Below are 27698 nucleotides of genomic sequence, written 5' to 3' on the forward strand. Positions count from 1 at the left end.
AATCTTCTACTTCTAACATTTTTGGAGGATTAGGGCAATGCATCAAATTATCAATACAAAAGACTGAGATGCATGGTGATGACCAAAAGAAAATGAAAAACCGAATCAACATAGTCAATTTCATAAAATAGGTAAAATGCGAACATCTAGCACTAAAGGACAAAATTCATATAACATCAATTAGAAATATCTAAATTTATGAAATTTTGAAGAAACTAAAAAACCAATGATGAATGGAATCAATCTCCACATCTAATTGATTAAACCGGAAACTTAGACCTTATTTTAATGACCAAAGTTCCTAAAAATGACATTTATGTACTCAACTAACTTATCGAATTAAAAGAAACAGATCAAAGTTATCATTTTTGTGATGTTTCTCGAGAAACAAATAAGAAAATAATTGTAAAACAAAAAATTGTAAGGAAAAACGGTTCGATGATGATTTGTACTTGCCAATAGGAACAACTATTCTTTCTTTTCTTTGTGCTTGCAACCCTTTTGGTTTTTCTTACTTTTGTTATTAACCATTTTTTTTCCATTCTCGAGAATGGATACGTCTGACGATAAATTTGTGAGATCAGTGGCAGTAACCATTTATTGTTTGACTTTCTGAGCTAATGAAGTGATGGATATGATACATGAATGCATTCAAAACTAACGAAGTGCTATTATTTTTCTTTGACGTCCATCACTTTGTTATTTTTGAGTACACTCATGTATCATATCCATCACTTTGTTAGCTCAGAAAGTCAAACAATGAACTGTTGTTGTCACTTGATCTCACAAATTTATTGTCGCATCAAATCCATTCTCGGGGAGAAGGGCGAGCTGAAAACAAAATTGATTAATAACAAAAGTAAGAAAAACCAAAAGGGCTACAAGGACAAAGAATAGTTGTTCCTATTGGCAGGTACAAATCATCCTCGATCCATTTTTCCTTACAATTTTTTGTTTTACAATTATTTTCTTATTTAGTTCTTGATAAACATCACAGTAATGACAACTTTGATCTGTTTCTTTTAATTCGATAGGTTAATTGAGTATATAAATGTCATTTTTAGGAACTTTAGTCATTAAAATGAGGTTTAAGTTTCCGGTTTAATCAGTTAGATGTGGAAATTGATTCCGTTCGTCGTTGATTTTTTAGTTTCTTCAAAATTTCATAAATTTAGATATTTCTGATTGATGTTATATGAATTTTATCCTCTAGTACTAGATGTTCGCGTTTTACCTATTTTATGAAATTGATCGTTGATTCGGTTTTTCATTTTCTTTTGGTTATCACCATGCATCTCGGTCTTTTGTATTAATAGTTTGATGCATATGACCTAATCCTCCGTTAGTTCTGTAATTTCTTAAGAAAGTTAACAGGCGAGAGCATGACTCAAAAAAAACTAATGATAGTTGTATAATTCTAGAATGTTAGAAGTAGAAGATTAACATTCTAGATTCTAGATTTAGTTAATATTCTGCTAATATTCTCACAATATTGCTGCTATATCAGGCATTATGTGGCTTTGCTGAATAACATTCTAGATTTAGTTGATTGCCCGTTATTTTGGTGCATGAATGCTAGCATCGCCATTGCTTAAAGATTAAGCAGTAATAGATTCATTCCTATCAGAATGTTAGAAGTAGAAGATTTTGCTATGACATCATTGAAGTTCAGAGAATTTTAGTAAATTTCGGTGATAAACTACTAAAATATGTTTAAAGTATCAATGCAATTGATCTAATTGAGATTGATCTAATTGCGTGCAAATATATTCTCTGATTCTTTTTTAATGTATAACCAAGTTCGTTGTTGACATTATCATAACAGGTACTGAGAGAAAATGTCTAGCAAGCTATTGATAGTCTGCGGTGGCCTACCTTTGTAATTTAAAAAATAAAAATTTAAAATTAGATAAGATATATAAATAATATACCATCAGTATTTATAAATATAGATATTTTATTTTTTAATAGACATTTTTATTATTCTTCAAATTATCTAATCAACAACTTAATTAATTAATACATGCATTGAATTAACTAAATTATAAAATTAATATATTTAAGAAATTAGTCAAAGATAATAAAATTTTTAATAATTAAAATTGTTTAAACCATTAGGTCTAATTTTAATGAAAACAGCATCCAAGAAGATCATAACACGCCAGCACATGGCGGGATGAAATCCAAAGCCGCAGAGGAACATAATGGAAGGGGCAGAATTGGGAAATCAAATTACGAAAGAAGAGAGAAAAATATAAAAATTAGGAGGATGAATATATCGGTATTGTAAAAAATAGCAAAGAGAGAGCGTCCTTAGTTATTTTAGAAAGAGAAGCTCGCAGTCGTAGATCTATTAGAACTGATCTAACAGAATCACTAACATCAACAGTAACCATCCTTACTCTTTTTCGGTAATTTCTGTATTTTGCTTTACGTATATTTAAACTGTGGAATTGCTCAGATGTTCATGATCTTCTTCTTTTATTTTCTTTTTAGTCCTTCTTCTGAGTCGCTGTTAACCGATTTTTAACATTGATGAGCATCTACGTATTTCCAATTTTCGTAGTTGTTTCCGATTTAGATTCTGAATCTCTTCCACTAATTTTTTGATATTAGATCTTGACTTTTTTTAATCTAATTTAACTGTTGCTGAAATTATATTCTTTATTTATGTATTTAGTATATTGGTTCTGGATTATTTTAAGGTCTAATGCCCATATAATGAAAAGAAGAAAACCCATATATTAGTGGTTTTGTAGCTTCATTTTTGTTATCAATTAATTTAGTTCTCAGGATTGAGATCCACTATTAGATAACGTGGAGCAAAAATTTTCTTGTTTCTGATGTTTGCCTTGTTCTTGTTTTTTACTTTCGGTTAATGTGCATGATAGAGATCAAGTTAGCATAATGGAGTTCTGCCTCTGAAACACCTAGAGATTTGAAGGAGCAAGTGATAAATAAATTTTATAATTAACAGATATGTTCTCATTGTTCTATGGCCTCTGGAAGTATCTTTTTAGTAAGACCGAGTTTCATGTGCTCATTCTTGGAATTGACAAGGCTGGGAAAACAGTAATGTTTCTTTTTGCCCTGAATTATTGAACTTTGTCATGTTGTTCTTAGAATAATTTATAAATTTTAATATGATAATAAATCATGTATTTCATTCATATCATTTTTGTATGTCCTGTTTCAACTGTGAATTTGTAGACATTACTGGAGAAGTTGAAGTCATTGTACTCAAACTTAGAGGGCCTCCCTCCTGATCGGATTGTTCCAACTGTTGGACTCAACATAGGTCGTATTGAAGTATCAAGTACAAAACTTGTATTCTGGGACTTGGGCGGTCAGGTATGTAAAACCCATTTATTGGAATTTGGGAATTCTATTTGGCTTGATTTTGACTTCATAGGTCATATCATGTTTATGTATCGCATTTTATTTGGCTAGTCTACAGATATGATGCAGAAATAATCACTAAGCAAGAATAAGTAGAGAGAAATAATAAAAAACCACAAATAAATAAAGACCAAATCAAATATGTTGCTCGGGACTGTGCGACTGGGAAAACATAATATAATTGTAACAGCAGTGCTTTGAGACTATGCACGTGCTGTGTCACCAATATGTGCTAAAATTTAAGGCCTGCTATAAGGGGACTGTATAGAGCTTAGGCTTACCCAGTCCTTTGTGAAGCTGGCCCTTTGCATTCCAGATGCCGATTTTAAAATGGTTTTATAAATAACACAAGATTCATTCTGCAGTTTTTACTCTTTTTATTCTCTTACTATGAAAGAAGATCATGTGTAAGCCCTTTATAGTCTCACTAGCAATAAGCTCTTTATAGTTTCACTAGCAACGGTTTAGTATGAGGCTGGCTGTACCTGTTACAAGTTTTGGTTCAGATTTAAGCTGTTGTTGGTACAATTAGCTTAAAATTCAGGAATTGAAGCATTTTTGAATTTTTGCTGCCAGCCTGGTCTTCGCTCAATCTGGGAGAAATATTATGAAGAGGCCCATGCTGTTGTATTTGTAATTGATGCTACTTGCCCTTCGCGTTTTGAAGATTCAAAATCTGCATTAGGTCAGTGATGTTGAATATGATATTGAGATACACAATACTGGTGTAAGATTGGCTACAATATTATAATAGCTAAGAGTGATGGTTATTTTCATGATGCGTGAACAGAAAAAGTTCTTAGGCACGAGGATTTACAAGGAGCTCCACTTTTGATATTAGCAAACAAGCAGGTGATCTAACTATATTCCTGTGTTTTACATGCAGAGTGCATTAGCAACTTTGACTAGTGTAGCTTGGTTGTGCTTTTAATTAGTAAAAAAAGAAACTAATCACTGTAACCATCATTTCAATGGCAGGATCTTCCTGATGCTGCAACAGCTGAAGAAATTGCTAGATATCTAGATCTTAAGAAGTTGGATGAGAGGGTTTACATGTTTGAAGCAGTTTCAGCATATGATGGGTAAGTGAATCCTTGGAATGTAGGTACTTCATATCAAAAGAGAGTATTGGAAGAATGTGGGATCTGACGATCACTCTCTCTCACGACACCCACTTGTTGTACATATCATCTGGAAGCACATACTTAGATTGAGATTTTGATTGCAGGTTGGGGATTAGAGAAAGTGTAGAATGGCTTGTGGAGGTAATGGAACGAAGCAAGAGAACAGAGATGTTGAGAGTTCGTGCAGGTATAACAGGCCTTGGTGCTTAGAAGAAACTATATCAAGTTACAGTTGTTTGCCAGTCTTTGTAGCTTCTGTAAATAAACAGGGTTACACTTCATCTACATGACCAAAAGGTCGATCCATTTTTTTCACATCTTATGTGGCAATGCTGCACTTTCAGATATTTATTTTTGTTCTTCATTCACAAAGGAGCATGTTGGAGAAGGGAAGGGCATCCGTCTTTTGTAATACTTTTAAAACCTCTGGTTATGTGTAAATTCCAGAAATGTTTAGCTTTTTTAACAGTATGTTAATAGCCATGAGCGGTTTGATAGAAGCATGTCTCTGGGATTCTGATGCGCAACGTGTTACCTTGGTGGTGGCTTGTCTTTTCACGAGTGTTACAACTTTCTTGTATCGGCACTGGAAAGATTTTTAAGGGGGATCAGCACTCAAAGGACGACCAACAATTAGATATTCCAAAATTACATTCAGGGTCTTAATTGGTAATATAACCACTCTTAAGTTCCAACTTAAGACGCAAAAGCTACAAAGAGATCAAGATTAGTGCTTTTACAGATGGGCTCTTTACATAAAAGTTTTCTGTCTCCAGCTAAATTCAGTTGTTCAAGAAAGCGGGAAGCCTGTTTGCTATTAACTAGTTCAAAACAGAGGAGCCTGCTGCATTAGCTCTTTCCTTTACGACTGGTTCTGGCTCTGTAAGAAAGAGAAACAAAATCGCAACTTTAAATGTGCAAGGTAATGGGTATGTGCAGATCAAATCATTTATTTTCGAATTAAACAAGCATAATTGTGACATAATTCAGTAGGGTTCAGGCAAGACAAGATCTCCAATATGATATAAACACCAATTCAAGTTCTAAGCAGGTAGCTATTGGATGCAAAAGGAAGCACTCGCAATATACTTTCTTTTTTTAACCATACACTCGCAATATCACTTTGCATTGTAAGTCATCAAACTTTAATAAACCAAAGAGAAGGAAATTACAGAATAAACTTACTTGATATTAAGGCCTTGGGTCTGTTCTTAAACAAAATCTTGTGGCGGATAATGCCGATCACATCCAATTCCACCTTACTAGCCGACTGGTCGTCACTGCCCTGATCCACATCCATGTACTTGACTTTCTTCAAAACTAACAAGGGCTTCTTCAATGTCACCTTAGACCCAGTCAATTCATGATACCCAACTGTGAAAGTATAGTTTTCCTGTATCAGAAAACCGTTAATGGATTCCTGAGCTCAATGAGTGAGAAGAGTTGTAGTTCATGTAAATACCTGAGAAGAATTGCGGCAAAGCTGTCCAATCACCAGGTTCTGAAGGCGATCTTGTAATGCGGGCTGAACTTCGACTACGCCTTGCAATTCTACGATTGCCCATTCTGGGCATTCTGCCCCGCAACTACACTTCACTTGGATTTGCATTTATATTCGTTTCTATCTCTAATTGTTAAAAATAAAATAAGTAAACATCAAAAGGGTATTTATAATGGCCATTGGCGGCAAACTGAGTGCGATTGGCGCGAACACAGCATTCCAAAAAGATGACGTGTACACTGAGCCATCCCTGCCGCGTTGACCCTTGTACCCCTTTAATGAAATTTTCTTGTTATAGTTTTCTTTTCTTCAATATGAAATTAATAAAATCACTTAGAAGTCATTAAGTTCCATTGTAAATACCAAAGTGTGGGTGAGATGATATTCTGTGGCCTATTCAAATTTTTTTTTATCTGTATTTGGATCTGTGCTGGATTCTTCCCTTTCCATCATCAGTCCAATGTAAATCGATTACCCGGTTATTGAGGATACGTGAGTTCTCTAACAAGTTCAGGTTCTTGAAACAATAGCACTAGTGCTCTGAAAAACTTATGGTGGAAAAACTGGAGAACAATGCAACTGATAACAAAATAAACCATGAAGAATAGCTCAAAAGCAACAAGAAAGACCAGTCCGTCAATGTTTTTACCTAACCTGAACAACAACAATCAAAGTTAGTGTCTGACTACAAATAGATCAGTGGGTGTTCATCCATGCTAACCACAGAACACTATCAGATGATCTCGTCCCCCCTAAAAAGAAAAAATCACATACAGTTTCAAATTCCCTAATCTGTACACTCGATCACTACTATGACCGGAATGGATTGTGCCTACCTTCGAATTTCTTTACTTCTTTCATCATTATGCTGCTGGTAAATGGTTCCACTTGGGTATCCTAAACTCACTTTTTTTTTGGGTGGCAGAGCCCCTTGGTTATATGAAGGCTGCGGTGAAATGCTAAATTGCTGACAAAAAACTTCAGTTTGATCAGGCTCACCCACATTCTGTAAGATCAAGCCACTACTTTCTTGCGATTGTGATGAGCTTGCTTTCTGTTGAAGACAATCCTGAATGACCCTATCACAGGCTAATGGAATTGCTCCTGTAAGAGTTTTTATTGCAAACTGAATGCAAGGGTCTGCCCATGGATCTGCAAAATCCACATTGAGGGGGGACCCTGGCTTCTCCTTATTACTGATTTCAACATCGTGAGAAATTATGTTACTCAAATGCTGCACTTGCTTCTCCGGCTCCCTATTCTGTAAATCTTCTTTTCTAGCATTATCCTCTAAAGCAGACAAACCCCCACATTCACTATTGTTTGAACCTGATGAGACTTGCACGCCTTCAGAATTTTCAAAGGATATTCCAGTGAGAGTCTTTATTGCAAAAGCAATGCATGGATCCTGCCACAGCTCACCAAGTGGCAAGTCAAGTGGAACTCCTAGCTTCTCATCAGCATTATTATCAGTTTCCATGTTTCCAGCATGTTCTTCCTTAAACGTCAGACTCCTTGAAGGTGAGACAGTAGGATGTTCATGCTTCTCATTACCCTTGTTTTCTGTTTTCAGTTCACTTGGTGCATGCATATGACCGATAGGATGCTTGCCCTTATTTGACTCTAGCCTTTTCGTGTTTTTGGAAGTGTCAGATGCATGTTTTGCTTCCCGCCCAGCAGGGGAAGAACTTTCATCTGTAATTGCAGCTATATCATTGGACTGTCCAACTGCACCTCGACGGACTCGATTTATTGTTTTTAGTTCAGGTGTAGGATCAAGTGGAAGACCAGCAAGTCGCTTTGAAGCTCGCCGAGGCAGACTAAGATCCTTTTTCTTCTTGGATTTTCCAAGTCCTGCCTTTGTAATGACGTCCTTCATCTCTCCACTTTCTGACGGCTGCTCAATTGAAAGAACATCCACTGCAGTAGCTAGTGCACCGTTAGTAAGATCACTCTTTCTTACCGTTTGGCTTGAACTCTTTCCCTCCGGCGCTTCAGAGTTTTGAGATGGAAGCCCTAGTACACCTGCATCATTAAGAAATTTCAAAATAGATATGAGGTTCTGTCACTTAAACCTAGTGGGATGTGAGCCTGGATCTATGAGTTGGAAGCCTAAGTTCTAAGCATTAGGATGTTCGCTTGGGACTGCATGCAAGCTCTTCATAATATCAATAGAGTAAAACTCGCCCACCCCAATAGCCTTCAATATATCCACAACTTATCTCAAGTTGTATGGTATGTCCAAAATTTGTCAAGTTTTATATGTTTCTTGTTCTAAACATAAAATTTCAGAACCTGTCCCTCTTGACTCACCATCCTAAAGGGAAAAGGGGAAACGATAAAAGCTATGCACATGCACGAACAGAATCACACTACTTAGCAAGGACAAAGGAGTTTAGAACTATACAATGACCAGAAGTATGCTCAGAGATGGGCAGGGATTCTCCTGTACTGGCTGAGCTAATTGCATGTTCATCCTTTGCAACTTCAATCAACTTTGAGCTGTGGGCACTTATAAGTGAGGTTGGTGTTTCATTGGCTGCCAACTTTTGTTTCTTTGCAGTTGCTGATGTCTAGGGAGAGAACAGAAATTTAAGGAAAAGTCAAAATTATGATGGTCAATCAGTGCCAAATAATGGTGTAAAGTAAACTGGCATGTATGGAGTAACAGAGAACAAAGCTAAGTGATTATCAAAACACGCAAGCCATTAACATGCAAAAGCTCTTGGAAAAACTTAACAAATAAATACAACTGAGCATAGGATTTCACCAACCTAGACATACATAAAATGCAATTGCAAATGCCTGTCCAACAGCAAACAATAAAATACATATACAAGAAATGGAGAAGACAAAGTTCCTAACGCCTCAACCTTATTGATGCAGAACAAGCGCAAGATCTTTTCTTTGCGCTAAGGAACTCTTTATGAATATGATGAAAGGAAGGTGGTGAGGCCATCTGCAGGCTATCCTTATTCACATTCTAAAAAAGTAGTTGAGTAGTGAACCAAGGAATGTTACTCAGGCGAATGTCTAGACACCTCAACCTAGCAAATTAAGGTGAAATATTGTGCAATCCTAACTCTTCAACCATATGACTATTTACAAATTCAGAGAATGGAAGAGGTCAAAAATACAGAAGACATTCTTATATTTAGTCACATTTATAGTGAGAAAGATAGTTATTGGATGTCAAGGAGAGAGAGAGCATCCAATCTTGTCCTGAAAGTATTACCCAAAACTTTCAACTGATTTTGATTTAATTTCCTCCATGCTAATCGTACCGATAACAGTTTAGTTCAATCATTTTATGTATTACCAGTTTAGGATTGAACAAATCAAAAGAAAGATTGAGTAACAAATGAAGAAATTCAATTCAATCCTCATTAAGGTTATAAGATGAATCTGGAGTAAGCAATGATAAAAAAAATATCTTATCAATTAATATAATAAAGATATAAACTTGCACAATGATAATGCACATACACAGGTTTTATCATCTTCCAACTCCACATTGTCATTGCCTGTGTCTTTTGGCTTGAATGCTAGTCTTCCTACCTCCCCAGTTTCAAGATAGCGAAGTGCATCCTTCATAGAGCGGAATACATATCCACTTACAGGATCAGTGTAATACTGCACAAAGTAATATTTAACCAATTAATATAAGAATCTCAAAATGGCTAAGCTGCATCAACAAATTACTAAATTTTTAGCACAAGTAATTTGCATATCATGACTAATTCAAGCAAGCAAATATAGAAAGAAACAAGATCTAAACAGGCAATGATATGAAGTTGAAAACCAAAGAATATGTGCAAGAAACTCATATAGAAGAAAAGGAAGCTTATAAAATTGAGGAAGATGATCTTCAGAGTAAAAAGAAAACACTAAGAAAGTATTCTAGAAAGGAGCATAACAGAGAATCAAATACCAAAAAGGAAGTAAAGATTGAGTACCGGGTCTCTTCTGATTTTATGACCTCTCTTTGTCACCTTGATTTCTTTGGTCCATCCTAGAGGTAACCCTTCTGGTTCAGACTTCTCAACTACAAACTAGATTTTCTTAGCTAATCAAAACTCTTGTCTATGTATTAGTAAAAGAATAATGAAAGATAGAAGTAAATAAAACCAGAAGAGGAGGATGCCTGATCAGACCTTATCCAGAGAGTGTTGCTCAATGCAGTTTTCCTTCTCGTCAGACTTAGGATTGTTTCTTTTAAGAAAGCGAGCTACTTCAAGTTTGGAATAAAATTTACCTTCACCTGAGGGAGGAAAGTAACACTGCAATAAACACGAATGATTACAGAATTTCCTTTTTCACTGAAAGAGAATCTAGCAGTTTTTATCTATTCCCTGTAGGCATTTTGCAAGTATGTCGCATTCATCTTTCATAACTTTCAAATTTGGGTCATAGCTGAGTAGAATCATATCCTTAACCAATTACGCCTAAACTTAAAAAAGGCAGAAGAAGTTTAGTATACCAGAGCATCTACGCACCAATAAAAAGGCATTACCTAGTTATGCTGCATCAAAAACAGGATTGTACGAAGAGAATTCAGGACATGGTGGTTGCTGTTGTGCAGTCTTGAACTTGCTACCAAGAAGAGGTTGCATGCCCAAGACTTTCCCTACTGCACTAGACTAGACAATAATGGTGCATATTTCCTTATAGTAACAACAAGTAAAGAATGTTCAAGTATGAAGCAATAACCATAACAAGCTATTGACAACTGGATCCATATTAAGTCATGCAAAGTAAATGAGTCAATTTAACCTCATACTCTTGAACAAAGGTATCTTTTAGGTACAAATAAGACTATTAATTTAACTTAAGTATATACATAAATATAACATAAAAACAACGACTCGTGTGTTTGGTGTTTATTTTGAATCCTTACAAATTTCTTTCAGTAGTTTCTTAGATATAAGATTCAGCAAAGACTCAAACTTTTTATGGTAATTGAGAGTTTGATTAGTCTTACAAACTGATAATTAGAGGTCGATTATAGATTTAAAACAGTACAACATGAGTTAGGAAACTTGATGAAAATATCAATTAATTAATATATAAGAAATGAATTAATGAAACACCTTGTACTTTTTTCCACTGGCGCTCACTTTGACTTTAACTGTCCAACCATCCGGTAACTGGTCATCGGAGTTGCAGTTATTACCAGAATCTCCAGGTTTCATTACCGGAAGCTAAGTCGATCTCTCTCTTCTCTGTGCGTGTCTTATCGGTGAGTGTGAAAATGTGTAATGGAGAAGCTGAAAGGAAAGAGGAGAAGGAGTCGTAGTAGTAGGCGAGAATTTGGACAAAAACAAAAGGGAAGTGGCAGAAAGCACGTGTTGCCAAATTTCTCGTGTTGCATTAAAATATATGCTTTTCTTCAATTTTACCAAATTGACCCTCTCGTTTCCTTCATCATCATCATCATCCGATAGCATAACAAAAGCACTAGAGTGCGTGAATAGATTTACAAGGTTAAGACAGAACCAAGTACCCAACCAAAACCAACTAACCCTTTCCTTTCTTTTTTATTACTGCTAACGGGACAGACACTCTTTCTGCCTGGAAGGTAACGTGCGTACAGTAAGTACTATATACTTACTGGTTGGACATTTTAAAGATTAGTAAAAATAAAATAAATTAATGGTGATTTTGGATTGTGGGAATCCACAATCCAGTGCTTTTTATATTTTTTGCAATAGCCACGTGGTTGTTTGTGATTACTTGAGATTGGATTTTGGAAGTGGTGAAGTCTGCCCACAACTGATTAATGGTTTTATCATTACTTTACTTTACACCCATTTGCTTAAACTGGGATTTCGGCTGCCCAATGTATGAGCCCAATGCCTTTTCGCTCTAACAGACCTGGGCCTGGAGTACTTTTCAATATTTCTGCTAATATAGCCCTGAGATTTGAAACCTGCATGTCATATGGCCTATTTATATTTATATTGTAAAACGAATGTCATACATGTCTATCACAAAAGGAGAAATGAATAAAAAACCAAAAAGAGAAAATTAAAATATTTGAATAGAAGAAAGAGAGGTTGCACGGTAAATCAAAGAGAGATCTGAACAAGTGTTGAAATTATCTCGAGTACACTGTGAAGAAGTGAATGGAGGAGTCATTAGGCCAAAGGTGAACGTCATTTACTGACTAAAATCTTGACTAGCAAATTGTACATGGAAAAGAAATGTATGAAACAGTTGACAAACAAAGAGCGATAATTATTTTTCTTTTCCTTTCCCACCGCCCTCCTTTCTCTCGACCGCATGCTTTCTTGACTTCAACAATTGATGTCATTGATGCCATGGACAATACGGCATTCATCTTAATATTTTCTTTCACAAATTCACATGATTGGAGTAAAGAGTCACATCACAACGCAAAAATTTTATCACAACAAGGACAAGATCATAATTCTCTGTTCCCTACGGATCCTATGTACCCACCAATTTATTAACAATTTAAACTCTACACTTCTTCGACTAATTATTACAAACATTTAATTCCCAGCAAATATATATCATAGTGCTGCTATATATGGGAATAAAGTTATATTACACCTTGACTCGAACCTGCACTCTTCAGACAGTATAAGATAATAAACATTCATATCTCCTACGACTCTGTGTGTGTATATATGTATGCTGCAAAATCAAACAACATATTGAAATCAGTTGTGAAGAGGGTTTGGTCCACATGGGACAAGTCGGCGAGAGACTGTGTGTATTGAGGTGATCTTGGGGTTGCTGGAGCTGGACTTTGTAGCCCTACTTATGGCAGAAAGAGTCTGTAGAAACATATCAGAATACTTGGTTTTCAATACCCGCTGTTCTGTTTTTTTTATGGGAAACTGGTAGGTATAGCGGCAAGTGGTACCGTGGACAAGAGCTAGCAATATCAAGAACATGAGAAACAGTTGAGACTTCTTAATTATCATGATGAAAGGAATAGGAGCTAGAGAACGATGAGTTTTTAGTGCAGAGGGGCCAAGACAGGCGGTTTTGTTAAATTTGTATGTACAAGTAGGTAGGTTTGAAAATTGAAGTTTATTTATAAGGGTAGAAGGCCATGGGACACATGTGGTATTGCAATAAGAGATCAGCAGTTTTACATTTCATACTCTATTACTTATGACTTCTGGAAAAAAAAAAAAAAAAAAAGACCTTTGTTGCAGGCACATCTCCTGTGTGTTTCACAAACGACAAGGGTTGACTTTTGAAGGTGTCCTTTTCAGGAATGGGCCTGAATATATACACCTCATATATAGGAGTGGCATGCTACAGATTATGATGATTTCTTCATACAAGAACTTAATATCTGAGGCCGGGTGCTTTGAATCTTCAAATCTTGAAATATTGAAGTCGCTTCATTGAAGCACAACTTTCCCTAAAATGCTCCTCGTCCTTCTCCTTTTCCTTTTCCTTAACAAATTTGTTCGATACGTACTACAAAAATCTTGAAAGGGAATGAGCTGTTAGAATTGGAATTTTTTGGTTCCTGCAAAAACATCTCAAGACATGCGCTTAACCACTGACCTGCTAACCTAACCTAACGACTAATACATCATTTTCTTTTATTTTCTTTGGTAAGCCATGTCCTAAAGAAGAATAAATGCCACTTAATTGTTTTTATTTCGTAGAGAAAGTCTGTAATGTTCACACATGCCTGACCCATCACTAATATATTGCATTTCTCCTAAAATATATGGATTGACTATTTATGCTTTAAATTGTTTAATCAACAAAGCAAATTAAAAAAGAATTAAATATATAAGAGAAGGTACATTGGCCCTTCAAGCCATTTGGAGTCGTAGTAATGCAATTTGCAAATGCATAATATAAATCTTGAAAGCAGGAGTCAGCCGGTAACATAGGGTAGAATGTTTTTGTCAAATGGAAGAAGCATATATGCATTCTGTTGTTTTCTTTCATGAAGACATATTTGCAATGGTTCCAAAATAGGGCGCCCCATCATTGTAGAGAAAAAAATAACGAAAACACTGATCAAGATTACAATTACTAGCAAGCAGAAATTATAATAGCCAAGTCGACCATGTCAGGTTAAGGCTGTTTGATTTAATTAAGAAAACTATGACATAAGATTAACAATGAATTGTTAATTCATGCTATCGCAATAAGTTGACCTCTTTCAATTTTTCTATTGTTTTTGTTATCTACTTCATGTTGAAAACAATTAATCAATGGTAACCCAGAACTGGACCCCTTTTATTCTTTTCAGATTTTGCAATTAGTGACAAATTGGAAACTTTTTGGACTTTTGGAAGATGAAGCATGGTTCGGAATCTGGATAGGCAGGAAGATAGCTACAACTTATAAAGAAAGTTGGTAACAACTTGATTGGATGCTTATGCAAAAAAAGGTTTAAATTTGAATAATTGATCCAAAAATAAGTTTGATGGGAAAAGACCAATTAAGGTATGGTGACCGTCAATTACACGTAATGTTAATAAATGATTTAGGTTACATGCAAACAAGAAAATCATTCAGCTGATTTGTCATTTCAAGAATTTTGCTCCATTTATAACAATTCTCTCTGCTCACTGTGTCTTCAAAGTAACAACTGCTTACTGATAATTAATTTACAGATAAAATTACACATGGACACCATAGCATAGTTATATTATAAATCTTGGTTTTTGCATAATCATGGTGATATTATATTATATATGCTTCTCTTATTACCACATGGATGATTAGCTCAAAATGCCAGAAAATAATTGTTGGTTGTAGTTTTTTTAATTGTACATACAGATAAGAAGGCTTCCATGCATGCATGATTTCGTCTTCTTGGTTGAAAAAGCATAAGAAAATGTAGGAATCTTTCAACTACCTTTATGGTTTCGAGTCATTTCAAGTTTTCATATGCCCTGTCTCTTAGCAATCTTTTAATCTAAATTAAAGAACAAATTGCTGATGATACTAGTAGCTAATGATACAATCAAGTATGAATGGAACATAAATCCAGTGCATAATATGCTTTACAATAATCATGCTCCAACTAATTAAGGTTGGTTCATGTAATCAAAGAAAAAAAAATTAAGGTTGGTTCATGCAAAGAATGAAGGAAAGAACTGAAAGTGCGCATTTGATCATACTATAAAGTATGCAATCTTTGCTTTTTCCCTTCGGTCGTATTCATTCTTTACAAGAACCAAGTGGATTTTCTTGCCTACAAAAAGAAAAATGTAAATTATTCATGGGAACGAAAAGGATAAGTTGAAGATCCCATCAATTATGAAGTGGGTTTGGTCCACCCGGAACAAGTTTATCTGATGCACTAACTGGGCTTGCCTTGTCCTCTGCAGATTGGACAAAGAGAGAAGTAGCAGACAGATGCTGAGGAAGTGCAGAAGAGGACTTTGTGTTTATTGTTTGATATGTTTCTTGATGGGTAGGCCAGGTGACCATATGCTTGCAAGTACAAAGATGGATTCTGCCTAAAATGATTGTGAAAACTAGAAGTACAAGTAAGGGGCTATGACTTCTCATGTTCATGATACAAGAAGATAGACTTCAAAGAGGAGGATGAAGCAGAGGAAAAAAGAAGAATAAAAGGATGTTTAGAAACTATTTTAGTAAGTCAAGGGTCTATTTATAAAGGGATCAGATGACCCATGGGAGAGAACATGTAGCCAAAATATACTGCTAATTTTTATAGATATTCCTACTTCGAAAAGCCTAGTTCCTGTATTGATACTTTGATATTGGTGAGTTTATATCAGGTTTCACTAAAGAGGAAATGATATTAAAAAAAAAAATGCGATAGGAATTTAGGGTAACTTTATTTCCTAATTTCTTATTAGGAAACTTATCAGTAATATGAGTAAAATTTCCTATTCCAATACAACTTATATAATTCAGGAAAATCTTAAATACCAACTCACAGTTGAATGGCCTAAATGCTTATTTTCTAATCTTTAATATCTAACTTATAATTTTTTTTGATAGACATGTGTTAGCTCAAAAGGTTTACATAACAAAGGCCAAGAAAATTCAATAATGTAATCCAAATTGCTACAGTCAATCAAAAAGATTATTCAACTATGAATTGGAGTCACAATCTTTAATTTAAAATTATTACTCAATATTTGGTATTTAAACACGATGCGATAATACAACAAAAGCATAATAATACAACAAAAAAAGCACGATATAAAAATCACGTATTTAAATTGAAATTTATAATATTTATATCGTTATTGTATTATCATATGATAATTACACAATTAATTTATTATGACACAAAAATCATAATTAATATATTATAATATCGTATATCATTTTTATCTATTTTATAAATAAATAGTGTATTATTTTAAATTTTTAATATAATTAATTTACCATATACATAAATTTAGACGGATCACTAATAAAACTCCTAATTTAAATAATTTGTGAATTGAGACTTATCTAAAGTTGGCAACTAATGAAGGCTAACGACTAAAATAGTCAAAGGTAATTATCAAACCGAAACACAATTGCTGCAAAGGGGCCAAGGCAATTAATTGGCATCTGTTTTATACTTTAGATAGGATAGCCCATTGCTCTCTTCAACTGCAACACACAAGAAAAGGAAATGTGCAAAATTAAGTTAACCTTGGTCCACGCTACACCTTGATCAGCGTTTCACGGCCTGAATAACTATACTGTGGAAATAATGCCAACTCTAACATGGGTTTAGGCCATTTATGTCGTCCTGCAAAAACATTTTTCCAGAAAGACATTTAACCACTTGGGGTTAATCAATATTGCATAGAACCCAATTGCCAATTGGCATATGATCTTAATTGCCGACCAACTTACATAAAGTTACAAAATAGTTAACCAAATAATACAGCGCATTCAGGTAAAATTCTACCAAACCTAGTGCCAAGAAGTAGACCAAATGATCAATGCAGCCTAGCATTGCCATCTTTAACTCATGCCTCGTTGTTTAAGTTTTCCAGTCTCTGCCAATAATAACCAACTTCGAATTGGCCAAATCCCCAGTTGTGATGAGAAAATTATACTTTAGTTAATCCCATAATCCGCAACAGCTCTTAAATTATTTCTAACACTTTTTTGTTAGTTTATATTCCATTTTCAATATCTTTAAATTTTATTTACGTCAAAACATATGTAAGTTGCATAGACCATTTAGATTCATCCATGTTGAATTTATCTTTTGGACATGGTTTAATTTTCCCATGACATTGAATAACAAAAGGAAGATAATGGTGGAGAAGAAAAAGAAAAAGAAAAGGCAAAAGACAAAGATTATTTCGTTTAGGACATGTAAAGTTGACTTCAATTTGTAGAGGTGTGTGCGCATCTTGTGATAGAACTGAAACTAAAGAATCACGCAGATAGGAGTTGTTGAACATACAATTAACGGTAGAAAAAAAGATCAAAATGCTAAAGCAAGGATTTCAACACTGCCCTGCAATTAATTCGTGACAGGCTAACATCTGAAAGCGCCATCAATTGCTAGTGCAAGTGAAACATTTAATCATGCATCTTTTACCATGGATAATGGATTAGTTCATAACATGTAACCTCTTGATCCACTTGTATTTAATGTGTTTGCGTATGTAGCCTCTCGATCCACTTCAAGGAGCTTGTCCGGCTGCAGGCTCAGCCCGGGTGAGCTCTGATATATAGTGAGCGGGAGCTGGTTGGGTTTCTGAGAGTAGGCAGCTACAGAAGCTCCAATTAGCATCCCATCACAGTATTGAACCATGAATACATTACAAGTTTAGCTGGCACACAGAGCCTTTGTCATAATCTTCCGTGCCCAGAGTTCCACTCTTCTGCAATATTATTAAATTTGACACTAGTATCTCCGTTTGTATCTTTTACTAGTCCCTAATTCTTAAATTTTTTCTTTTCTCAAGATGCTTCTCCGTACTCCGATCATATGGACACCTCTCTGACTTAATTTTATTTTAATTTTCTTTTTTTCATTTCAGAATAAACCTCATGTTCAAATTCAGAGCATGAAATGCAAGAAAATTTCTTCAACACAAAATACTCCTATGAGGTGGCATCCAATGGATGATATTAAACTTCTAATATTATATAATAATAAAAAAGCTCCTAAATGCTTTAATTTTTTCTTAATTTTTATTTTTTATTGGTTGTTTACTCTTGCATTGGACGATATTATTATTATTTTAATTATAAAATCAAGTTAATAAATATAATTTAATAAAAATATTTTTTAATATTGATTTATAAAATTTTAAAAAAATAATAGCAAACTAACTATTTTTAAATATCTTTAATTTTTTTAAAATTCTAAAATTATAATACAATAATATAAAAATTATTCTAAAAATTATTTATTAATTAATTTTAATATTATATAAATTAACATATCGATATAAAAATTATTATATAATTAAAAAATTATCTTATTATCAAATATAATATTACAAATATTATTTTCTAGAATTAGAATTATTATTTAATTATAAAACTAATTTATTAGTTAATATAATACTAAATTTCAATTAATATGCTATTACTTCTTAGCATAGAATTATTGTATGATTAGAAAACTATTTATTAATAAAATATAATATTATAATATAATTAATATGCTAGTTTTAGAATTAGAGACAATGATTAATTTCAAATGTAAATTATTAATCAATAAATTAATAATAAATAATAAAATTACACATAAATTTGAATTTTATGTGTAAAAGATAAATACATGTGTTAAAATAAAAATTTAATGTTAAACATATATTTCTAAAAAGTTTTAGATCTCACTAATTAGATAATGATTGTTCTAAAAAAATAGCATATTAATTATATTTTAATATTATGTTAACTAATAAATTAGTTTTTTAATTATATAAAATGATTTTAATTATAGAAAATAATATTTTTAAAATTATATTCACTAATAAATTAATTTTTAATTCTAAAAAATAGTAATATCAATTATATTGATAGTATTAATTTATATAGTATTAAAATTAATAAATAAATATTTTTAAAATATTTTTATATTATTACACTAATAAAATTTAAAAAAAATTAAAGACATCTAAAAGCAGTTAGTTCGCTATTATTTTTTAAAATATTATAAATTAATTTAAAATATTAAACAATTTATTAAATTACATCTATAAATATAATTTTATAATCAAAATAATAATAACAGTCATGCAATATATGACTAAACAATAAATATATATATATATATATATATAAATTGATCGGTTATTAATTACTATTTCCCAAAAATTATTATTACCAAATTTTAAGATATTCATAGAATTAGAAAAGAAAATGGAAATAATCCTCCATTAAAATGAAAACTTTCAAAAAAAACTCAGCACTTGTGTGGATCTTCAAAATTTCTCATTTTAAAGATTTCTGATAGATAATAAAATCTATACATTTTTCCTTATTTTATTTTTTAACCAATTCATAGATTTTACCAAAATCAAAATCAATTAAGTTCTGCAATATCCCTCATTAAAAACCCTTAAAACAAACATGTTTTAAGGTTAACAAATACAGTTTCGAGTTTGAGAGACTCCAATCCAAACAATGCTCACTGGTCATCAGGATGCGAACTTCCTACTTATAATCCTGTAGGGATTCATGGGCAAATACTCTGAATCTCCATAGTTCGACATACCAATTTATTCTTCAAAGGTCTAAACCTGAAACCAAGTTTGTAACAGAACCATACTACATTGAGAAAGTACAGTAAATGTAAAACAAGGTGCCCCAACAAATACTTGCATCCGAACAAACATCTCTCATTCCTGGCATCTCCATAATAAGTACTCGTTTCAAAGATTTGCAATCATACCCGTACACCTTGCTATTACTCCTTGGCTTCAGCAACATCAGCTGATGAACGTTCAGTTGGCTTAGCAACATCAGCTGATGGACCTTCAGTTGACTTAGCAACATCAGCTGATGGACCTTCAGTTGGCTTAGCAACATCAGCTGTTGGACCATCTTCAGCAGGCTTAGTATCATCGACTTCTTTATTTTCAGCAGGTTCACTGGCAGAAGTAGCTTCATCAGTTACTGGAACAGGCTTCTTGATAGTTCCGACCTTAACATACTTGCTCATGAACTTGTACTCCCAATCCTGCAAGGCCTCCAATTCGAAAGGACCAAGACCAGAGATATCACCAGTCAAATCTTTGTCCTCGAAGGACATCTTAGCAAGAGCCCTGCTGGCATCCTTTCCAGCAAATAATGCATAAGGTCCACCAGGTCCATAAAACATCCTGCAGCAAAGGCATTACAGAAAAAATCATAAGTTTCTATGTAAAAACATGTATGAGCAAAACAAATTTTGCATTGGTTGTGGACTTTGTTCTGCTGAAAATGTCATTATAAGAAATGAAATGAAACAGATAGCACATTACGTTGTTATGAAATGAAATGAAAATGTCATGTGAGACTCTCAAAGCTAGCACATTAGATTACTTTGCAATGGCTTCATCATTATAAAGCAAAAAATTAAAGTATATGGCATGTGTAGAAAGCTAAAAACTTAGCTGAAATCAAGAATAGAAATCTAGTTGTTCATTACAGTTATCGTACAAGCAGCAATCAAATGCAATTAGTACATAACCATACAATTGAAACGCAACCAATCTGATTATGCAAACCACACACTCAAATTAGTCACCAACTCGCCACGAACAAAGGCAACATTTGCTATCCGAATACCTCCGATTCTCCAGAAACTATGTAAAAAATATAGCCGTACATAAATAAAAGACTAACAATTGTTTAATTTTGTTCGCTTAAAAAAGATAATGAACATTCAAATCCATAAAAGGACCCAAAGAAGAAAAGAAAAAGTTTGCATTTTTTCACTCGTTGAGCTTGCAAAAGGTAGCATCTTTATCAGAGACCAGAAAGTAAAAGTAGGTCAACAATAAAAAGGTGAAAAACCTAGCAAAACAATGAATTAACTAAAAAGAAAAAAGGGAAATCAACTTGTAAATCCACTTATCATCTAAAAAAATCCCAAGGTTTGCAAAACCCAAGTAATCAAATTTTCCAATGATTTCGGATTACATGTCAATTAAAACGCTCGTTGACTCAAAAGATAGGAGATTGGACAAAAGGAAAAACAAAACCCCAAAAGAAACCCCAGGAAACACAATAAAATTGAGAAAATACCTGCTTTGAGAGACATCGTAGATCTGCCCCTTAATAGCCATAAGCAAAGGCTTTTTAGGATCCGAGCCATCATATTGTTTGAGCTCTTCTTCAGTAACCTCACCAAGCTGAACAGGAGGTGGAAGTGGCTGCATCTGTTCTTCAAAACTTCTGGGTCTTTGATGATGAGTATCAGATGATCCAAACATACCAGAAATCACATAGTAAACGGCTAAGCCCAAAGCCAAAACTGTAAAGAAAGTGGCTGGAGAGAGGCCTGTATAGACTGTGATTGCTTCTTTAAACGTTTCCCATAGCTGCAAAGCCATTTCCATTCGGTGTTATTACTTCCACAGAGAATGAGAAGAGAAGAGAAGAGAGAGAAAAGAGAGAGAGACGGAGAGTTTTGGTCCTAACTACGTTGCATCAATAATAAAAGGAAAAAAAGAAAAGAAAAGATCTTCATTCTAAAAAGAAAGAAAGAAAAAAATAAATCATTTTGGACGCCTCAGATTCCACACCAAGCTTGATGTGGACATACATGTTTTATTTGTATATAAAGTTTATGAAGTTACTCATTTGCCAGGGTTAGGTGGACTAATATCAATCTCACTTTTGGTATTTTCTTTTTGGGTGTGGAACTCCATTGTTAATTTAAGTTTTCTTTTTTCTTTTTTTTTTTTTAAATTCTACCCTTGAGATTTAATTAATTGCAGATGCCATGTGCTGGCTGGCTTTTGTTAGCAGAATTGAGATTTCGCATTTCAGGGGTAATTAGGCGATTGCATTTGGAAAATAGTGTTAGATATGGTAGGTGTAATATCACATCAAACGTGGGAAATGCAATTGTAACATTAGAGCTTAATATTTCATCATCATATTTGCCCCTATCGTATTATTGTGTTTTTTTTAATCGATATACTTACATGTCCAAATAATTGAGGTCACAAACTGAACTATACATTATTATTATTATTATTATTTATTCATTTATTCCAATGCCAACTAAAAGATCCAAAATGAAGCATGCCCATTTCTAAATTTTGACTAAAGACCAAAAATGAACGACTCGACACTTTATACTCCAATGCATTAATCATATAGACATTCACAATCAAGTAAAATAAAAAGAGAGAAAGGAACCCATAAATACTCACAAAAAATAGAGGCCTCTGTATGAACAAAATAGGCATCTCTTTGGGCTCCAAATTGGGATTAATAAACCCAATAGACAAACCATTGGAAGCTGGCGCTTTCTTCGCTAACCAAGAAAACCCGAAAGCACCTGCTGCTATGGTCAAGTAGACGGCGGCTGTAGAGGTAGTGATGGACAGCTCATTTTTCCGTCTGGGTTTTGCTGGAGTTGCAGGTAGATGATCAGAATCCTCTTTAGCTGATCTAATTACTACAGTTGTTGATGGGTATCTTCGTGTAGGCCCAGTGAGGATACGGACGCTATTAAGATAGGTTTTATGAGGGAGTGTAATGAATGGAGTGAAGGCGAGGGAGAGAGACATAGATGGGTTTGGTGTTTGATTAGTTGGGTATGGAAGTAGAAGGAGAGAACGAACAGGGTTTTCAACTTGTATAAGATCTTTCAAGTTTGACGAGGCTGATTTAGTGCGATAGGAAGAGTTTTTCCTTTTTCTTTCTAATACGAAAGATGATCTTCTTTTTTGAATGATGATTGCTCGTTTTAGTCTGGTGTGCGACGCTGACAACATGGCCGCTTCCTTTTCTGATTAATTTTAATCTGTCTATTGCAAAGTGTTACTTAATGATTGGTTGGTCTAAGTCAACTTTCTCATTTTGCATGTGCAGAAGACTTTTCTTGGCATTCTGGTCTGGCGGCGAGGCTAACAAGCAGACTAGCTATTTGTAATTAACAAGAAGGCTTCAAAGAATCATGAATGTTTACGGCGGTGTAGTACCACTTCATAAAAACTTTGTAATCTGAACAGTTTCCACATCGTCAACGAAGAAAACATTACCGCTTCATTTGTTTGAAAATCTGTAGGTAAAGAACGTCCAAGAAAAGAAAAGACTGAATTTGCTTCTTCTGTGATAATAAATGGAGAGAAATAAAAGGACAACTTTTTCATTTTATTGCATGGAGAAAAGGACAACTTATCCCCCTTCAAACCTTCTAAATTAGACGATTGAATTTTTATTGGTCCAACGGTGGAATGATAAGAAAGTTGAGCGTCCATTACCTATCCCTCAAACCCATTAAATGGTAAACGCTATTCCTCTCACCCTCTTTCCTCTTTATTATTTTCCTCCCTCCAAAAGAAACCTTAAAAGTTTTTAAGGTTGTGCGTCCAATTTAGCAGCAACATACCCAGTGTGATAGAATGATGATGGTACAGAAGTGGCCATCTAGCCTAAGAAACAAGCGAAATCGGTTGCAAAATTATCACCACAAGCTTCACCGGATATTGCATGCTCAGAAAGCAAAGGATACTAAGACAAGGTTAAGATTTACTTGCTTCCACAGCTACATAAAACATTTAAATGAGTTTACTTGCTTTGGTATCATAATACTCGGGATTGTAGCTAAAGTAGTCTGAAAAAGGAGTAAATGATTGATATTAGAATGTCTCATCAAAGTCTGATGCAGAAAATCAACAAAATAATCAGTATAATCGATATAACTTATGAGTGAGCATTACAAAGAGTACAACTTGTAAACAACTAGAAACTAAAAATATAATAATATACTTGCTTCGCCAAAAGCTTGCCCGGTGATACCAACATCGAAGAATGGAAAAAAGAGGAAATCCCTTGAAATTTGATACCTAAATCATAAATTACATAGAATAAAGAGAGGGCGATCCTGGATCACTAGAAAAGGATAGTATAAGTTATGTACATTATGGCTGCAATTACAATGATACCTCTGCCGAAGGAGCAGATTATGGCAAATATTAATACCTCTCCATGAATACCCACAGCCATCGTCTTTGTCACCACAACAGAATGATGACAGCTTTTTGATTATATTCATTCACACATAATTTTATTCTGTTTCTAGCATTCAAAAAAAGCAATAAGAAGGAAAAAGGGCACATGTTCTATAACTTCTGCATATTGTCTCAGAATGCTCCAAATTCCAATCAAAGAGCAAGCGACCTCACCTCATCTGTCTTCCACAGCCCTTCCTCGTACTTATACCACCGCATAAGCCCTTCATCACTTTTTGTCCTCTGGCACATAATACATGATTCATCCATGCAAGTTAAGAATTCACGTAATCGAGAAGCCTTCTCAAGGATAGTATGATCAAGCTCCCTAATTATTCGTTTTGGTGCAGGAGGTGCAGGGACTTCAATCAGAAGGCAATGTGAGATGTTGAGCACTTCGAGAGATTGCAAACTATCCAATATAAGGATCAAGGCATCCTTAATTAACATTGAACATCGAAGACTCAAAACCCTTAATTTTGGAAGATATGCAGCTAGTGTGGATGCAAAGAAAATCTCAAAAGGGCCCATGATCTTGAGTTCACTGAAGTTCCTACAATTATTGGCAATTTCCTCAATGAGATAAGGGGGATTCGCAATGCTTGGCATTGTCAAGGATTCAAGATCCCTCCACATTCGTATGGCCTTGCATATTCCAGTCTTCTTTATTCGGTTCCATGCTGGCAAAACAAGTCTTCTAAGTCGTGGACACCTGGAACAAATGAAAAGAACAGCTTAGACTTGTATATAACATGACAAGAAAATTAAAAAGTATAATAATGATATAGTTATTAAGCAATAAGTAAAACATAATTTGGAAAAAAATAGCACTAACTATTTCACCTTTCTTTAAATGGCAAATGGAAGTCAATGCTTCCATTGCAATTACGTTACAATAAATTGTGGTCAATGATACATCTGCCGACATTTAGCAAATAGATTAAGATACGTTGCAGTGCCCTAATAAACATACAGCATAAATTTCTGACTAAGAACATGGACACACATGCAGATGTGGAAACTATACTCCAGCTGAAAGAAAAGTAAACATTGTCTCTCAAGCCATCAAGATTTTAAGGTGAATTCGATAACAAAAAGCAACTGCATCTATTTTCTGCCCCGCATCCAAAGTATAATTATTATACTGTACATTTACGATTCAACCATACACAGACTTCACCAACAGGATAAGACAGCTCAATGGTATATATATAATTGCATACTTAAAAAGAAAATGCCCAATTTGGTAAGTTAAAACCACATCAAAGAGAAATCTGTCAAACTCTCCCTATTGTTATATACTTGTGGCCAGATTTAGCTAATTCATCATATTACAACCCCGACAGCTCCCAAATTTCCGTATTCAACAGTTCAAATATATAGGTACTAAGTCACTTTGTCCTATCACTACACAGTTCAATTTTTCCATCATTAGATATCAATAACCCTTAACCCTGGATTTTCCTGCTGCCTTGCTGCATGTAAATTATTCCTCTTCGCAGCACAAAAGGGTACTAGTTTTCTCTCAAATCTTAATCTGTTGAACCAAATTCATCCTACAAAATTCTAACTTCCTTCAAATTTAACCCTTTTAAATGACTAAATCCATATAAAGCACGCAAGCAGGAGATAGTCGCATTAGCTAAAACCTACTTAAATCACCGACATTATGAAAAACTTTTTGCAAAGCTGAAAATATGAAGAGACGCTGTAAACTCACCTTTCAGCAGTATAAGTCAACTGCTCATCGCTTACATACAGATTGAAGTGAAAAATCAACGATGTAATGTTTCCCTGGCTAAGATTCAAGGATATCTTCAACACCCGGGTCAATGTCTTATCAGAACGGCCATCGACATAAACATAAGGCTCCAAAGGGATTTTAATGAAATTAGATTTTAGCATTGATAAATCAAGTGTTTTCCAAAGCAAGGGATCGCAGCAGGCCAAACGCCACGAACTGCAAACGTGAGCAATGCCTGAAGTTAATTGAAAGATGTCAAAAGACTGGAATATCTTCACCAAAATATCAGTGTCCAAATCCTCCCATCTTCTCACCAAAGAGTCCCCCTCCTCCATCTCATGAGTTCCAATAATGTTCCAGTGCGACATGGCGCCTACGCAGAAACAAGAAACAGAGAATTGATACGAAAATTTCACATTTTGGAGCAGTAGGTAGTACAAAGTTGTTTCAAATTTGATGTTGGAGAAAGAAAAGACCTAATATTTACTAGGACAGCCTCAATTTTTCGAAGAGGTGAAGTACAATCAAAAGAACTAATCTTTACACGTCTCACACACTTCACTTACAAATTCATGTCCTTAATGAGAAAAAAGATTCAACAAAAAGAAAAAATCAAAATCGCCAGTTCCCAATTAAAGAACAAAAGAAACAAAAAAAAACAAGATCTTTAGAAACAGAATAATCTCATTACTCATTGAGCATTCCAATTCGCAGAAAGCAAACAATTCGAAGCCATAAAGGAAAAAAAAAAAAAAAAGGACAGTACTTGATCCAATCAATGAAGATCCAAATAGATCTAGTTTCTAAAATATCTCTACACGAACATAGGACAAGGAATGAATAGAGAGGGAAAAATAAAAATAAAAAACACATACCTTTTAACGCATAATTGCGTATCATATGAATTTTGGTTGGGTATCTTTGTTACAAGCAACTGAAGAAGAAGACGAAGAAGAAGAAGAAAGACAATAGGAATCTAAGGCGGTGAATTACCGAAAAAGCCTGCAGCCTTTTTAACGAACCTAAACCAGAAACGGAGAGAAGCAAGTGGCAGTGTGCGTTGTGTTTGTTAATAGTTGAAAAGGAATCTAAAACATTTTTGTAGTGTAAATTGAAATGGTATTATTTGTAAAGACTGTGGGAGACAGACCAATCTTAGAAGAACGGTCAATCTTTATGAAATACCCGTCGGTTCTCCATTCACGTGTAAAGCTACTCCTGCTATACTAGTACTACTGTGTTCTGTGGACCCTTTGTTTCCAATAACAATAACATCTGATACAGGGTATTTACATCTTTACTATTATTGGCCTACCAATTTTAACATCTTTTATATGATAAATTATTTTATTTATATTATCATGAAATTCATTTTATTTGTATTTTATATATTTAATATTAATTTATATAAGCAAAATTTATATATCAAGAGCAAGCCCGGTGTGCAAGTAGACTACTGATCTTATATTAATCATAATAATGAGGCTTCCTTCTCATGGAACAAAACCATAAATTTTAAAGCTTAATACACGGAGGTGTAACGTGTGCCACCTGGCATAGGAGTCTGACGTAGATTGTACCACCCTGTCATGTGTATATGGTTGTCAGGTGGCATAGGCCATACGTACAGATCTTAAATGCCACATGGACTAGAGAGAAGATGCTGGATTTGACATGGTCGTGTGCACGTCACCGCAAATAGACATGTGAGATATTAGGATGGAGGATGATTCTAAGCAAAACCCATTAAAAGATTCCTCAACTATTTACCTTTGTTGTATTGAGCCTCTATTGTATACCAA

The 27698-nt window shown here is 34.2% G+C and overlaps 5 protein-coding genes across 15 annotated transcripts; 1 reads left to right on the forward strand and 4 right to left on the reverse strand.

Annotated features, from left to right (window-relative positions):
- Nucleotides 1–2155: 2155 nt before the first annotated feature.
- On the forward strand, nt 2156–5023 carry LOC8258267 (ADP-ribosylation factor-related protein 1). Of its 4 annotated transcripts, none has more exons than XM_002510765.4 (7): nt 2156–2411; nt 2978–3072; nt 3211–3351; nt 3976–4084; nt 4190–4251; nt 4378–4481; nt 4628–5023. In XM_002510765.4, exons 2-7 carry the CDS (start codon nt 2980–2982, stop codon nt 4731–4733), a joined length of 615 nt encoding a protein of 204 aa, XP_002510811.1. In that variant the 5' UTR covers nt 2156–2411; nt 2978–2979; the 3' UTR covers nt 4734–5023. The 4 variants fall into 4 exon arrangements, with proteins under 4 accessions (XP_002510811.1, XP_048228794.1, XP_015582318.1 ...); XM_048372837.1 differs by having other exon boundaries at nt 2156–2388; XM_015726832.3 differs by having other exon boundaries at nt 2157–2411; nt 2892–3072.
- Nucleotides 5024–5163: 140 nt separating this feature from the next.
- Nucleotides 5164–6254, reverse strand: LOC8258266 (putative uncharacterized protein DDB_G0287975). The gene is made up of 3 exons (XM_002510764.4): nt 5986–6254; nt 5709–5916; nt 5164–5403 (listed from the first exon to the last, which is right to left on the reverse strand). The coding sequence occupies exons 1-3, from the start codon at nt 6130–6132 to the stop codon at nt 5345–5347; spliced, it is 414 nt and encodes a 137-aa protein (XP_002510810.1). The 5' UTR covers nt 6133–6254; the 3' UTR covers nt 5164–5344.
- A 350-nt stretch (nt 6255–6604) lies between these two features.
- On the reverse strand, nt 6605–11431 carry LOC8258265. 7 transcript variants are annotated; one of them, XM_048372836.1, is made up of 7 exons: nt 11115–11419; nt 10538–10654; nt 10179–10285; nt 9981–10069; nt 9511–9657; nt 8432–8597; nt 6605–8049 (listed from the first exon to the last, which is right to left on the reverse strand). In XM_048372836.1, exons 5-7 carry the CDS (start codon nt 9616–9618, stop codon nt 6857–6859), a joined length of 1467 nt encoding a protein of 488 aa, XP_048228793.1. In that variant the 5' UTR covers nt 9619–9657; nt 9981–10069; nt 10179–10285; nt 10538–10654; nt 11115–11419; the 3' UTR covers nt 6605–6856. The 7 variants fall into 7 exon arrangements, with proteins under 7 accessions (XP_048228793.1, XP_048228791.1, XP_048228792.1 ...); XM_048372834.1 differs by having other exon boundaries at nt 10179–10304; XM_048372835.1 differs by having other exon boundaries at nt 10179–10304; nt 10538–10664.
- An 8073-nt stretch (nt 11432–19504) lies between these two features.
- Nucleotides 19505–22902, reverse strand: LOC8258264 (membrane steroid-binding protein 1). 2 transcript variants are annotated; one of them, XM_025158143.2, is made up of 3 exons: nt 22347–22902; nt 21211–21506; nt 19505–20303 (listed from the first exon to the last, which is right to left on the reverse strand). In XM_025158143.2, exons 1-3 carry the CDS (start codon nt 22704–22706, stop codon nt 19889–19891), a joined length of 1071 nt encoding a protein of 356 aa, XP_025013911.2. In that variant the 5' UTR covers nt 22707–22902; the 3' UTR covers nt 19505–19888. The 2 variants fall into 2 exon arrangements, with proteins under 2 accessions (XP_025013911.2, XP_002510808.1); XM_002510762.4 differs by lacking the exon at nt 22347–22902 and having other exon boundaries at nt 21211–21663.
- Nucleotides 22903–23953: 1051 nt separating this feature from the next.
- On the reverse strand, nt 23954–27128 carry LOC8258262 (F-box/LRR-repeat protein At3g48880). The gene is made up of 3 exons (XM_002510760.4): nt 26772–27128; nt 25873–26269; nt 23954–24864 (listed from the first exon to the last, which is right to left on the reverse strand). The coding sequence occupies exons 1-3, from the start codon at nt 26794–26796 to the stop codon at nt 24306–24308; spliced, it is 981 nt and encodes a 326-aa protein (XP_002510806.2). The 5' UTR covers nt 26797–27128; the 3' UTR covers nt 23954–24305.
- Nucleotides 27129–27698: the final 570 nt, after the last annotated feature.

This window comes from Ricinus communis, chromosome 4 (assembly GCF_019578655.1).
Source record: "Ricinus communis isolate WT05 ecotype wild-type chromosome 4, ASM1957865v1, whole genome shotgun sequence".
Classification (NCBI taxonomy): domain Eukaryota; kingdom Viridiplantae; phylum Streptophyta; class Magnoliopsida; order Malpighiales; family Euphorbiaceae; genus Ricinus; species Ricinus communis.